Raw genomic sequence first — 15,909 nt, 5'->3', positions numbered from 1 at the left:
AACTACCACATCCTATAATAAAAAAAAAAAAAGGGAAAAACGTATGTATCCTCACATTAAAATAAGAGTATCGTAATAATGGATTATTAATTACTTATATATTATTAATGCCATGAGCTCCCTTTGTTTTCTCCCTAGTAAATTGTGGCAATCATATACAACTTCTTTTTCATATATTAATGACAAGCATGATAATCAAAAGTGTTTAAAAAACCTGAAGAATTAACTTGTCTCCACTCTGTCATAAAGGTGTGTTAACAGTAACTCCAATAATGAAACAAATTAATAATGAAGTGCAACTAGATTTCCAGTAAAAAAGCCCTCTTCTTACAGGACTGCAGAAGAAGTATGTTTGATTACAGGGATTACAGTTTTTTAATTTTAGACAGAGAAATCATTAAAATGTTTCAGCACGTACAAACTTGATTCTCAACTACCCTGGCCTTTCGAAAAAAGCCTTTTTTTATTTGGCAGTTCATACAGTGAACCACCTAATCAACCTCTTCAAGCAATGCTGGATACAGGAAACTTTAATCCTTTCTCTAAGATTTTTCAGGAAGAAAGATGACATTTGCCAGAGCTTTGCCCTTCAAGATTACTATACATAGAACTAGAACAGGGCCTCTCATCATTCCGTGAAAAAATCTGAAATTTAACTTAATCTTTCCACATCTTTATATAACAATAGATTTAAAAGACTGATGAAGAGTAAAGTAGGATTGCAACATACTGAGCAATACAAATACTATGATAGTGTACAAATTTTTAGATCTCACCGACTTGTCACTGATACTTGAAGGTTTCCAAACAAATCCAAACCCACTACCTGAGATTAGTAAGACTGATTATACTGTGTTTTATAACTTCCATTCTACCCCTTCTTATCATTGTTACTGTGCCTGATAGGTATCATGTTTACTTATCATCACTTTAAAATTCCATCAAATTAAACATAACACTCACATTTAAATAATAAAAACAATTATAGGAGGTATTATATTTTTAAGTAAAGAATGTGACTAGTAAAGCTATTAATTCAGAATGATTTATTTAAAAAGCAGGATTCGGTAGGTATCAATATAAAGAAAATTCCTAGTCTTAATTCCATCATGGTTCCCACTTGATAACACTGCAGCTATGTACAAATGTTTATTTACTAATACAACTGGAACAAGGCATACCTTTGTGGAACTGCTTTCAGTAACTTTTGCTAGCTGCCAAAGGATTACATAATGAGTACACTGCAGTGCATGAATAACAATCTGAAATCAAAAGGAAAAAAAAAAACATTAGATGACAAAGGATAATAAAAGAGAGAAACAAAAGCTATTTGTTGTTGTGCCTAGAGAATACATTTTAACTACAGACCTGTTCTGGCATGTCTCCATTTTCAATGCCAGTTTTTAATAGCTTGTAGTTGCAGCCAAACAAGTCCCATCTTGATAGGTCATGAGCACTAGAAGCATTAGAAATGAAAAAAAATATTATTTAACTGATACTTTTTCTGCAATCCAAGGTTAACAACTACTAAAAGCTTAACTGTTAAAAAAAAAAAATAAAATTAGTGTTGAAAAAAACCAGCCACTGAATACCTCCCCACCCAAATCAACACATACACACTAAAAAAAAAATGAAAAAGCAAAAAAAATCCCATGAAGTTGCATTAAAAGGTAAGATACATCATATTAAAAACAAACAACCCCCCCCCACCACAAACTCTGATACTGAATTACAAACAATCCCCCACACCACAAATCCTGACAGATGTGCAGACGCCAACTTACTTGTGAAAAGCAGTGATTCTCTTCAGTGTTGACAAGACTTGGTATGCATCATCTTCATCAGGTTCCTCCCCCTATTCAATAATCATACAGTGAGATATCTCAAGCAGTGTGGTCTAAGTGAACTGGGGAACTTACTTAAACCAAACACACACCCCCCTCAAACTTCTGGGCAGGAGTGAGTGCAGACCTGATTCTAAACTACTTATGTCACATATGCTTTTAGAAGAGTTAGAGAGATAGGGCAGCAAGCAGTTCATATCTAGAGATGGACTCAATGATGTTAAATGTATTTTCCAACCCAGATAATTCTACAATTCTATAAAATAGCATCAGAAGAAGAGAAAGGAGGAGGGGGGGTATGGAGGAAGAAGGGAGAAAAAACCTGAAAACGCCTAGGCTAGCAGGATACAATGTATAATGTAGGTGCTTCTATTTTCTCTGAAGAATCCAGCAGAGGCCACTGTCAGACAAAAGACACTGGACTAGATGGGCCACAGGTCAATACTTCAGTTTTACTTTAATCACAGAAAAAAGTCTTTGAGTGAGGTAAGGGAACTGGTTTGTTCTTATCTTCCCATAAGTTCTGACAAAGTTGCATTTAGTGAAAATAAGTGTAAAAATGAAAGGGTCGAAAAAGTATCTGTACGTAAATTAACCTGAGGTCAAGAAACTCCTCCTTAGTGTAGCAGAGATAATCCAAGTTTTACTATTCTGTAGCTGCATAACAATCAAAGAACTAAGGATTTCAACACTTCCACCGAAGTATTTGCCATTTTCCTTCAAGCCAACTTCTGACATCTCACTTCCTTGCTTTACCTCTCCTTCTTTCTTTTCATCACAAAGGGAAACAAATGGGTACATTTCTTGTTTAGGATTTCTAGAACTGAGTTCTAGTTCAGAAAAAAAAGCAAGAGAAAAAAGGAGAGTTTGATAAACTACATGCATCTAAGAAATGTTAAGAATGAAGCTGTCAAAAAGACACTTCCTAAGCTCCTTACCACAGATGAAAAGGAGAAACAAGCTTTGTCTGAATGTCAGAGATCTCACTTAGTGAAGTTAAATACTCTTATAAGAAGATTCTCACTTTTCAGATCAACAGTGTGGGAACAAAGTTATTTTTGATCTACTAACTACATCTTCTTGCACTCAGGAAGGGAGGGGGGTGTTTTCTAGAGATTTCGATATTTAACAACATGCAACCACAGGAAAGACTAGCTACAGCAGAGTACATCTGAGAATACTAGAGGAATTACAATACTACAACACTCAAATATGTAATCCTCAAAAGCTAAGAGGAAAAGGTTTATGTATTAATTGTTTATCTGAAACTTATCTCAAATTCCCAAAGGACTCTTGTCAAAAGGAGATCAAAATTAAAGACTCACTGTCTTGATTTAGAAGAACAGTCTGTGTTCACACAATCACAGCAGCAACACTGCTGTATTATTGCACTCAACAGTTTTGAAAATCAGAGGGAAGCTCTCATCCCTAGCACTGACTTGCAGAGGAAGACAGAAAAAATACTGAAAATATTTAAAAGGGCAGGAAAAGGTGATCTTGCACATTAAAATACCTCTTGCAGGAAGTCCTCAAGAAGTCGATTAAACTTGTCTGACAATTCATCTATTAACTGACTTCTTGCAATGTCAACCCTGTTAAAGATTGTGAATTCTTCATTACAGAGAGCATGGTAGGTTTTTGAACAGGCTTCCAAAACATCTGTATCTGTGTGCTTCTCCACAATATCCCGGATTTGTCGCAGTAAGGCATCCAAATGCTACAAGGAAGATGAGGCAAAGAAGAAAATATGCATTTTTATTTTCATATATATATGTACACACACAAAAATTTACACATGCATTTTTAATAAACCTTAAAGAATTTTAAATTTTTTTTATTACTTATGTAACTATGATACAGAACACAAACACCTTCTAGAAAATCAGTGAAGCTTCTGAGAAATTAAGTCTATTTATCAAACATTAAGTTGGAGCTTGTCAAAGACCAAATCACAGAAGCGATTAAAAATTTGCTATTGTTGGTATGGTCTTACCTAACACTTGAATTTGCAATGACAACTGAACAACACAGAAGTATATACCTCCCACTCACACAAACATCTATGCGTGTTTGTGTGTGTCTTAAAAGCTGTATAATCTAAGATTTAGTTTCATAACACTCTACTGTCTAACAACCAAAGCCAACTTGAGCTGTTCACATATTCTTCCCATCAACCTGAGTTGCTCACTGATGCTCGATCACTGCTGGCTATGCTGTCAACTACGCATTTTATCACTTAGTGACTCTAATGATTTCCAGCTACTTCCTTCACAATGCAATAAGCACATCTGAGAAGGAGACAGTAGAGATGAGAACAGCTTCAACTTCATCATCATAGCAGATAAAATGAGAGCAGTAACTGCATCATTTGGGATCTGGTATTCTTCCTCTTTTTCATGCAGTGATGATAGTGGTTTTCTAGTTTCAGTGATAGAGAAAGAAAACTTACTGAGCTGTTTCTACATGCTTTATCTGTCAGACAGTTATCTCAAATATGACTACAAGCCAGCAATAAATGTTCTCGATTTAAGTTCATCTAACTGGCAAGATTTTCTGTTAAAACTGGCCAGTCAGGCCTTAGAAAACTCAAATTTTTGGTATCTCTTCTTAGAGCAGCAAGTCACAACTCTGAAATCAAAGTCGCACTATCACTAAAGGTTACAATAAAGAAGATCTCCTTTACACAAAAAAGCACTCCTAAAATGGTGACTGAAATTCCAGTGAAGAAGTCTAAATTCTGTGACTTTTCCTTTTATGTTAATGTGTGGATGTTACCATACCTTTTCTAATCGCCCTGTTGTATAAATTTCCAAATCAAAGTACTGTGGCAACTGCAGTAAGTTGGTGACTTTTTCTGCATCTACAGAATACTGTAAAATTGGCAAGGAAAAAAGTTTAGATTAAGAAGTCTTGGACAACATAATTCATTGTAGAATAAGTAAATATAAACAAAGATTAGTAAGAAAAAAGTAAAACTCGTGACAAGCTGTATCATTAATTACAGAAATACACTTGTAAACATTTAAACTACCATCCATCAGCAAGAAATGGAATTAAACCTACCTTTGCTAGCAACTGAGGAAGTGCCACCGCAAAAAGCTCAGTAATTTTTGTCCTGTCATCCAACTGGGTTTTCTTTTCCTTTGCTGTCAGCACCTAAAATATTGGTATTGTGAGGATTTTACAACTAAAAGTTCTAATGCAAAGTTTCATTATCATTAATGAAATTATGATTAGGTACATGGACCTCTAAAATCACTGTAACGTATCAATGTAAAGCAGGAGGGATGTGTGCAATTAAAAAAAAAAAAAAAAAGAAAAAACACTCAGCATTCAAAAAATGCAATGCAAAGTCAGTCCTAACACTGTTAAGATTATCTTGAAAACAGAAGTGATAACATAGAACAAAAGGTTTACCTTTCCTGCAACAAAGTACCATGACTGGAATAACAATATAAGAATGGGAATTCCTTTGGCTTACAACTTTAAACAATATTTACCCTATTAATTTGTCAATCCTATCTTCATACAAGCTTTCAACCTGTTCTTAAATGGGTCTCTTACCAAAATATGCACCAGTCTTGAGAGAAGAATGCTTAATGCCTCAGCAAAAGAGGCTGTCTAAACTCCGTATAATCACAGAAAAGCCAATTGATGGACTGGTCTTCTTCCAAGAGACTATGGAGTGTATTTTCCTTTCCCTCATTTAGCTCTTTCACACTAAAAATACTTCTAGCTTTTCCCAAACACTGATTCTTGTCCTCCTTTCAAACCAATATTGTTTTCAAAATAAATTTTTATTATCTTTAATAATACAAACAAATGCAGTAGTTCGATCAGTACTAAGCATATGCCCAAATCCAGAAAAAGCTAACTAGCCAGGGTAGTCAAATGTGGAGACCAAAGCTGAATCTCCCATCTCAGTTCCTTCAGCAGCAATAGCCTACAATCTTTTCCTTCTTCCCACATTGGCCCCACAGAGCCATTCCCACATCTCTAGATGAGTAGGTTTGTTGCTTCATACCCTTTTCCCCGTTCCTCTTCCCACAGGAGGATGACATTCAGCCGCTTGCCGAATTGTACAAAGCATTATTTCAATCAGTGCACTTTCCTGTCTGTCTGTTAAAGCTGAAATTTAGGAAACAGATGTTAATACACAACTTACTTTTCATTTTCCAGAGGGATTAAGATATGTTGGGGTTTTTGTTTGGGTTTTGAGGGGTTTTTTTTTGTTTAAGGCAAAAAGACAGACACGTAGACCAACAGCTCATTTCCAGAGGTGGGGGTCGCAGAGGGGATAAAGAAATTAAGTACCTTATAAAATGACACCAGAAAATAGTGAAAAATTGAGGGAATATCACTGGATGAGTCACAGGACAGGATGGGACAAACAGTAAGTTTTATAATTATTTTACTTCCTTCCTATTTTTCAGAGGTCCATATACTAGGACTTATGAATTACAGGATTCTGCCAGGGGTTTTGTTTGGGTCTACTGTCATCAAAGACATTATGGTATTTTTCCACATGGTAGTTATAGCAATAAATTAACCAGTTTCATAAGCAACTTAGTTTCTCTAATGCTAAAATGCAGCCTGAACTTGTGGAACACCAAGGCAACACTGCACGCTAATTCCTTCTCTTGTCCTCTAGCCATTGCTCTTGTGTCACACATCCATACCAGGTGGTGATCTCTTTCTACTCTTCCTCACATTTCATATTTGGCATTACTGACCTCTTACGGTCAGAAGCCCAGAAGATATACGTAAACATTTTTTTCCTAATTTCAAGCCTAACAAAAACTGCACAGCAATAGAAACAAAGATCTACAAAAGTCTCTTACGTTCTTCTCCATTGAGAGGCTCCTCCAGCAGAAGACTGTTCATACATTCCCAGTCCTTCAAGAGGTCTGTTGCACAGTCCCACATGCTGTCCACAAGATAAGCAGCATGTTCGTGCAACTAAAATAGGAACAGAAAAAGTATTTTATCAGCAATGAAGATTATTACAGAACTACAATACATAGAATTTCTCGCTCTTGCCTCCTGTCTGTGGCAAAAATACAGAGCAAGTTTTTCAAGGTCTCTGGTTAAACATAAGATTTTCTTCCCCAATTAACTCAAAAAGATGAGTCCAGACCAACAGATACAAGGAGTAGTACTACAAGATCTATCAAAACTTGAGGGATAGGTGGGATGGGATTGTGGGTTACTTTTTTTTTCCTCTCTTTCCTTATAATCTATTAGATCACTATTTCTTTACATTTATACATTGTCATGTTCCTCAGGGTAACACTGACAGCCCATCTCAATATTGTGAAGGTTTTCCTGCAAGTAAATAAAAACATACAAAACAGTCTTTTCACCCCCAGGTTGCTCAAACAACAGGAAAACCAGGACAGATTCATGGTTGTTAACCATGTGAGTGGTTGTTCCCCACTCACTGGTTAACAGGTTGTTAACCAGTGAGCGGGGAAAAGAAAAACAACAACAAAATTTAACTGACAAAAATTAGAACCACAGCAAAAATCCACACGCACCATGGAAAACAAGAATTTCCCTGAAACCAAACTTACTTCGCTTTCCAGAAAGAAAAACACTAATGTCTTCACAAGATTAGCATTTGGACTTTGTCTTCCTCTCCTTTTCAGCATTCCATCATCTTCAGCATCTCTGCGGCTGAAAAGCCTAAAAGAAAAATTATTTATTGACAAGTTTCTTCTTTATTGCCTTCACCATAGTAAATTCACATAAAAATATCAGTTTTTTACACATTAAGTACCTTGTTGCTTGGCTCCATATTTTATTTTGAAAGGAAGTAATTTGGGACAAGTATCATTTGAACAATTTCATATATGCATTTTGTATACACCGAGTTGATAACCCACTGACTGTTTCCAGTGAGATCAATAATTATAACAAAATGCTTTACAAACATCAGTGATAATTGCAGGTGCTTGAGGTCCTATGCTCCTCCTCAGCAAATGGTATTTTCTGAACCTCCCTACAGGAGACTTTAAAGCAGCTAAGAAATATTGAAAGGAAGTCTGAAAAGTATTAGATGGAAACTCTTATTTTGTTGTCCTACACACCTGACATGTTGGATTTTTAGTGGATTTTTAAAATGAAAAATATTTTGTGAAATGGTTATATGGGACAATGGGGAAGAAGCAGGTACAGGAGAAGAACTACAAATGGGAAAACACTCATGATTCAAGCCCAAGTTTTAGGCTCCAAACTACATAAGCATTTTAAGACATTTCACAGAAAGAATGGGAAAGGAGAAGACATAGGAATGTTTTTATTATATTCCATGAAGGTACAAGCTTTCAAAGTGCAGCCTTCAAAACTGCTATTTCCAATTTAGAAAAACTAGAGCAGTTCAAAAAATACTGTACTGTTACATTGTCTCTTCTTTCTTAAGGCCACTTTATGATTCTTTTTTTCTTTTCTTGATTAAATCTAGTAAAAATCATCGTATTAATGTACACAAATGCACAAAAATCTACAGGAGCTAGAAGTTAACTGTAATTTCTTCATCTTACTTTTTATAAAGAAATTCCCCTGCAGCAACTGCTACTGGCCGATGAGCTGAATAAACCAGGTGGTAGACATTTTCACAGTCTTCTGCAGTCAGAACTTCTTCACTACTCCTAGGGGTAGGGATGGGAAGAAGGAAAGAAAGAAAAAAATAAAAAGGCTGAGTCAACAAAGTATGAACTCTAATGAGGGAGATGGAAATAAATGAAAACCTAAAGCTCTTCTTTCAATTTATCATCCTAGAACTCCAGGGTCTTAATTCCAAAGTCTTCCTGAACAAAGAAGGTTAACCTTCCTGCTAGAAGGTTATGCTCAAGAGTTCAACTACTGTGCAATGTTCAATATAGTCCGTGTTCTTCATTTCAAACATTCCATGATAGTTTTTAACTATGAGGTTTAATTCAAAGATCCTAGCCCTTAGACCTACTGAACTGTGGAAGGTAAGCAGTAACACTGTTCTAGACAGATTACCTTTGGAATTCCATTTTCTTTGAGTGTAAGATGTATAGACATCTCTATAGCCTTCAGGCTATCTGAGGTGTCATGCTGGCCTCACCCACAAGAATGAGAAACACTTAAGTTTCAGTATTTGTTGTATGTAAGAAAATATACATGTACTTACTGTAAAACAAGAGTGAGTAATTTTATTGCTTGGACTGCAACATCATATTCTTTGTCAAGAGTCATAGACACAATTCTATCCTAAGAACACAAAGGAAAATATTTTTGAAGAGGAAAGAAGTGTAATGCAACTTTAAAAAAATCATATATACCCAATGTAAGAAGTAATACTAACCTTGAACCGACTGGTGAAGAGTTCCAATTTGGAATTAAGCTCCTTATTATAGTAAAGCCCTTGCAAAGCAGTTAGGCATTTAAGTCTTACTTCTCCTTGCTAAAATAAAATTAAGAACTCAATTAAAAGTCAAGTATAGGATACACGTGATCTTCATGTCATACAAGACAAGTTTCTTTTACAGTCAGAATTAATTCAAAAACAGAGATTAAAAGTTGTCACGATACAGTATCAATAATCATGTTAATGACATAAGAATATAAGCTTGTTTGTAACAAGGCAGTGAAGCAACAAAAGGAAACAAAGCCCCCCACAGTCTTACTGCAGTTACTACCTCCATTAATCAGAATATGCCTGTTGCATTCTTTCTGAACACTCAAGATATTTCTATCACTGACAATCATCTTTTGCTCAGTCAGAATTACTAAGCAGATAATGAGAGAAATATTCCTCCTGAAATACAAGATCTGCTTCAGCAGAGAACATGTTCTAAGGTACAGATGACCTCACCCCACTGCTAGAGGTTACTGGGTTTTTACACCAAGCCGATGAACAGCACGGTAAGACCAAGCATCCCTCATTTCTTTCACTTAAAATTCAACAGCTTGAAACTTCTGATGCAAGAACTTAGGCAATGTACTAACTCAATGAGTCAAGGAGTATTTGCAAACTATATTAACCCCTCCAAGCAGAGAATAATCTCTAGGGGGTAGTTGGTAAATAACAGCTTGAGGCACTAACCAGCATAAAAAGGGGGCTTTTCCATGCTTTTTACAGCTAGATGAGAATGCTAGAGACTTTCGTAGCTTGGTAAAACAGAGTATTGCCAGACTATAGGGATGACATGCATTAATTAGAAGTAGTTAAACACTATGAAGTACAAGTTTGCATCAGCAATAAATCAACAGAAAAGACCATTTGCCTACAAATAACAGTTCCTTAAAAAAATCTCCAAAAACATTCAAAACATACAAGTCTGGCCTATAGGTATTTTGAAATGCTTCTAAGTGATAAGGAAAGCAGTGACAGATTCAAACAGTTAAGAGATCCAAACCTAGTCTGGAAAGATCAAAAGCCAAAACCAAGGAGTTCTGCTTCTTGGTTCTGCTCCTTTTGCTCAGTGCAGTTTACCTTGTCATGCATAGTCCACCCCACATATTTTAAGTAGCTGTCATTGAGAAAGGCGTCACTGTACATTTTCATCCATATTCCGATCTCCTCAATGCAGATGGCTCTTATTTCAGCAATTGCATCTCTGTAGAGGGAAGTGCGGCAGTAAGTTCAAACAGATGAGTAATTAGAAATAACCTGCCACCAGCTTCCAGAATAAATTAACGATGCTACACATCACTTACTAAGAGAAACTTACCGGTATCTGTGCACAAAAACACCTTTAAATATTGCATTCATCATGTTTTCTATTTCATCCTGATTTTCTTGAAGCTGAAAGAATGCAGAGAATACATAAAGAGTGAGCAACACTTTTACAGTCAGATCAGATGGTGCTGATGCTAGACAAACTAAATTAAGTGAACATTTATAAGTGTGACCATTAAATCCTTTCACAGATTCAGAAATATCCACAGATCTGTTTCACAGTACAATATGCTATTATTTAAAAAATCGTATCTACCACAGCATACAAATTTTATTAATTCTAACCACTGGAAAACTGTTCTTCAAGTGTAACAAAGACATCTTGGGTTTCTGAAAGATCTTCCTTAATTAATTTATAAGGAAACCTGATTTAATTTTCTAGTAACATCATTGCTTTTTTACGTATCTATGTATTACTCACACTGGGACTGGCCCTACACACACATCTAACAAAGCTACTTTGAATGAGTCGTTAAGAGATCAGTCTCAAATTGCAAGATCTTTGGGAGATGACCAGAAGACAAACTTGCTAGCTTGTCTCAACTGTCAGGGGAAAAACCCCTTAAACAGGTAACAGTACAAATGCTGAAGAGCAAAGGTGAGATGTCTCCTCTGATCATGAAGAAGTTATTCCTGATGTCTAAAAAACTACAAACCTAAAAGAAAACAAACATCACCAACACCACACAAAGAAAGACCAAAAACAAACAAAAAACCAAACCACCAATTGCTCCAAAAGTCAAAACTGAAACCTGATTGAATTAAGGCTTTCAACAAGACAATACTGTCAGCAATGAATCAGCAAGTCTCTGACACAAAAGAAGAAAACAGAAGTAGACTGCATTTTCAATTTCGATAATACTTTCTGTACATGAAAAAAGCCTTATCTAAAGCTTTTAAATACACTTTCTGCTGAGATCACTATTGACATTATAAAAGCAGTGTTTTGCTCCAAGATCATGGAGATCTTCTCTTGAAGACAAAACCTGTCAATGTACAGTAATTTTTGTTACATATTTGAGCTCAATGTAGGAAACTGATAAAGAAATAAAACTAAAATATATCTATTACCGATTTCAGTCTCTCTCACTAACTTCACCACAACACTGCTTTTAAAGACTCCACATTTACTTCCTTTTACAGAAAAGTAGACAGTAAGAAGCACGTTTCAAAGTTTTTAAGCGTTAAACTTGAACAACCTGAAGAGTTAGAGACAGATAACTACCAAAACCAACTGCAGAACAAGATTATTAGCTGCCACTTATGAACAGTAATCAACACTTACCAATAACCAGCTAGAATTGTACTAACCTCCTTTCTCTTCTGTAGTAAGAGTTCCAGCCTATCATTAGCTCGTTTCCCAATTATTTTATTTCGTTCTGCTTCATACTGCCGCTGTGTGTTGTCCATGTTAATACTTAGATTTAATGCCACATTCACTAAAGCAGTCATCAGTTTCATGGCTAGAAAAATAAATGAAAATAAGGATTATTTAAAAGGTTACCTGATCCAAGAAAACTTAGAAAAATCTTGACACATCTTCCTGACAACCCTTTCTGTATCTATGAAAATATATTCACTGTAAATTTTTTGGTACACAAACTTATGCAATGTTTTACCAAACACTGCATCATTATTTATCAGGACAATAGATACAATATTGCTATTCTGTTCTTTTTAGTTATTTCTTTAATGGTATACGCATTATTTTTATTATAAGTATATTATTATTGTTGAATTGAGATATAGGATCTGTTTCCTCCCCAGAATGAAGGTAGAATGTAAGATTTACAAACATAGCCCAAGAAATACTAGAAGAATTTTGTTATCATTCTGTTAGACTGGCACTGTTCAGTCTTAAATATACAAGTTTCTTCCTTCAAAAGGAAACATCTTACACAACCAACACCACCATATCACACCAATTTTTTTCCCCTCAAATTAATTTTAACAAGGTGCAGGTTTTTCAAATATTCATTTATTAGCAGAAGCAGAGAAAGCACATTAGCAAACTACAAGACAGAAAACAGAAAACCAAAATATAAAATACACTTCCATGGGATTTTTTGTGTCCTTTTATTTTTAGATCAACCTTTTAAAAGGATGCAGACAAATACCCTTTTTTCAGAAACTAGGTGATCAATTGTGTACTTGCCAGTCTTGTGAGCTTCTGTAAAAAGGCATAAAAGGGCTTGCACTGGCAGAACACACACAGAAAATTCTTGTGCATGTATCATCAGCATAAAGCTGATGAGCAAGGCTTAAAGACATGCAGTTATATTGAAATATCATCTCACATTGCGATGTCCAAGATTAAAGAACAAGTCTGAGTTAATCACAGAAGCCAAAATTACCAGAACTACCAGTAAATATGGATACAAGGATTTCCAAATAAAATACCATCTTCAGCAATACAAGCAGCAAAACTCAGACGAACACACAAAACCAACAGAATTGACTACTGATGTGAACAAATGAAAACACATGGCTTTTAAGTATTTTGTTTAACAGAAACTAACACGCAACAGGGCAATTTCTGCAACTTTTATTTAGGCACAGCTCGGAAAAAAAAAAAAAAAAAAAAAAAAAAAGGTAGAAACTTGCTTTTTAAGACCTTGAATTTGTATTAGTCATAAAATACAAGTCACAACTGATGTTACAGCAAAATCTGTAAATTTTCCTGAAATAAAAGGGTTTGTTCTTCTCTCCGTAAGAAATGCTCTGGCTGGTAGAAGTCTCACACACCAGCAGCCCCACATGCAGTGTGCTAATATAAATTCAAGACAGCTATCAAGGATACAGAAGGACTGACAGGACAGTCAGGACTGAAGCCGGCTGTAAATTAGCCAGCTCAAGGGAAACTAACAATAATTACCTCCAGTGTGGCAAAAGCTCAGCAACACACACAGACTAAATTTACCTTGTTCAAAGTAAAATTGTTACAATAAGCTGACAGCAAATGACACAATGCCATTCACAATCCTTCCTCAGTAATCAGTGCCAAGTTTAGGACTCCTTTATCCAAGAAGCTCATCCTTTGTCCATACAAAGACATATTTCCTTGAAACACTCTATACTTAACTCATAAGGGATTTCTTCACAATTTAACACATTGGGAAAACATTATGTGAAAATGTCAACTACATAAAACATAAATTTAGAGACTGTATTACTGATGAAAAAATTCTTTTAAATCATTTCTAATGCAAAGACTGGAAATGCAACTTTACAAAGCGCCATGGCCTTAATACATAGCACAATTTAAGTCTGTAGTAAAAATTCCATCCAACGTAAACTACAACTTCCGTTTGACTTAATGCAGAGTATGAACAGGTTCAACTACATTTGAGATTAAGACATATACAGCCTTATTTATGATCAAAGACAAACTAGTAGAATCAATTGATAAGTTTCTATTTACTTTTCTAAAGGGAATAAAAATTAAGTACCAGACAGCTAGCAAAGAATGCTTTAAAATAGTGCTGTTTCTCATTAAGAAAAATCAAAGATAAAAAGCTGTCCCAAAGCGAGTTGCATTAGATGAAAACTGTATCACACAATGAAACACAAGCTGAATGGTGAATATCAAGACGTTTAACCAAAGTAATTCTGTCCTGGGCAACACAAAACATAAAATGTAAGCAATACCCAAATAAATGTAATTCACTGACCTGCCAGTGTGCTAGTGTGCCGAAACGCTCTGACTTGTGAGTCTGACAGCCCCGTAAGCAGTGAAATGACAGTATCCATCATATATTCATCATATATGATGCTATATTGACATTGTCGGACGAGTACTCCAATGAACTCACAAAAACTGGATTTGAACTTTTTCCACTGGGGGCCAGCCATAGTTAGTGGATAATCTCCACTATCCTATTAAAACACAGAAAAGGAAACAGGAAATAGTTTCAAACATCTTAAAAGTTATTTCATTAAATAAAGATTAAGAAGAGACGGGTACAACTTTAAAGCCAAAATCTCAGAGGCCTTAAAAATGATACATCAGAAGAATATGATTCCATAAATGTGAATATATTTTGCAGTTGAGGCTTGTTATAATAACACAAAGACAACATTCTAACTACTAGTTTTTCTTTTTTGTTTGATAAAAAAAAAAAAAAATTTGCCTTGCAAATCTACTTTGTTACACTAGAACCATCACATGAACAGTAAGATTTCAAGTTTAGGAACAGGTTGAGATCATAATGAAGTTTACAGGGAAACGCATCTTAGAGTGAAACCTTCTGAAGTCATAAAATTCACCTACTACAACACCTTGAATATAACAAATGTGAGTCCTCTCCTGGTATGGGAGCCTTTACAAATAATGGCAAAATGACAGGGAGAAAAAAAGAATCATTCATGTCAGTGCCTCTATGAACAGTTTCTTTAAGAGGTTGTAAAATAAAGAAAGTATCCATGAAAAGGGATTAGAAATCTGGGAGCTGCTCATTAAAATTCTGTTACAAGAAAAAGTGAGCATGACATAGAGATAAAAAAACCAATGTACCAACAGTCCCAGGTGTGGCTTTATAAATCTCACATAATATTGCCTTAGAGTAATCAAATCCATTTATGCATTGAGGTTGTTTTAAGGAATGCTAAAATCCTTTTAAAGATAATACTATTACATTTTCTCCTCAGTTAAAGTTATGGATTTTTTTAATCATTGGAGGGGTGGCAGTGGTACATTGTTTCTGTACTAGACAAACTAGAGAAGGAGGTTTTAAAGCTGCATTTACACTATCTGGAACACAGGATGAAAGGAACATCATTCAAACCTGGGAAAACCAAAACCAAATGAAAGCCAAATGAAACCAACAAAAAAAACCCCAAAACAAAATAAAAACTACAACAAACAAAACCAAAATAACCCCACCACCCACCAAAAGAAAAAACCCAATACATCTCATTTACCCCAACACTCTGTGGATAGAAAGCGACAGTTTAAAGGCAAAAAAAACTGTAATCCTCATGAAAGGAACAGCATTAGCCTTCAACTGGAGAATAATCAAACCTAGGCCCTGTCCTGGGGTGACTTTATGATGCTTGTATCCCCAGTGGTCTGTTCTGTTTGTTACACATTAAGTTCTGCACCTTTAACTCTGGCTCTGAGAGCGAAGTGGGGAAGCAGCAGCGCGCAGTTTGTGTTCTGAAACAGCGCTCGCTGCCCAGCATGCTGCTCTGGGCTGTGCTGCCTGCAGCATGGACACACAGCAGGACAGAGCCCTCCTCTGCTGTTTTAGCTAGCTGAGACAGAGAAGTTCCCTGGCCTGGTTTTTTTTTTTTCCCTTTTTTCTTCGATCTGTTCAAACCTGCTCTGGACTGAAAACCCAGACAAACCGCAGGTGC

At 35.6% G+C, this 15,909-nt stretch overlaps 1 protein-coding gene across 8 annotated transcripts in view; it reads right to left on the bottom strand.

Moving 5' to 3' along the window:
• STAG2 (stromal antigen 2) overlaps positions 1–15,909 on the bottom strand; it is an 80,866-nt gene that overhangs the window by 20,356 nt on the left and 44,601 nt on the right. For all 8 annotated transcript variants that reach the window (XM_033514105.1, XM_033514106.1, XM_033514102.1 and 5 more), the window contains exons 7-22: positions 14,226–14,430; positions 11,866–12,017; positions 10,547–10,620; positions 10,309–10,432; positions 9,178–9,276; positions 9,004–9,083; positions 8,387–8,494; positions 7,418–7,529; positions 6,686–6,803; positions 5,869–5,972; positions 4,908–5,000; positions 4,625–4,714; positions 3,358–3,561; positions 1,785–1,855; positions 1,369–1,456; positions 1,182–1,262 (exon numbers count right to left, since the gene is read on the bottom strand). In XM_033514105.1, coding sequence (XP_033369996.1) covers positions 1,182–1,262; positions 1,369–1,456; positions 1,785–1,855; positions 3,358–3,561; positions 4,625–4,714; positions 4,908–5,000; positions 5,869–5,972; positions 6,686–6,803; positions 7,418–7,529; positions 8,387–8,494; positions 9,004–9,083; positions 9,178–9,276; positions 10,309–10,432; positions 10,547–10,620; positions 11,866–12,017; positions 14,226–14,430 — 1,803 coding nt within the window. The remainder of the gene's footprint in view (positions 1–1,181; positions 1,263–1,368; positions 1,457–1,784; positions 1,856–3,357; positions 3,562–4,624; positions 4,715–4,907; positions 5,001–5,868; positions 5,973–6,685; positions 6,804–7,417; positions 7,530–8,386; positions 8,495–9,003; positions 9,084–9,177; positions 9,277–10,308; positions 10,433–10,546; positions 10,621–11,865; positions 12,018–14,225; positions 14,431–15,909) is intronic.

This window comes from Parus major, chromosome 4A, assembly GCF_001522545.3.
Source record: "Parus major isolate Abel chromosome 4A, Parus_major1.1, whole genome shotgun sequence".
Classification (NCBI taxonomy): domain Eukaryota; kingdom Metazoa; phylum Chordata; class Aves; order Passeriformes; family Paridae; genus Parus; species Parus major.
The sequence above is the reverse complement of the archived record's forward strand: the minus strand, read 5'-3'. Positions and strand labels throughout refer to the sequence as shown.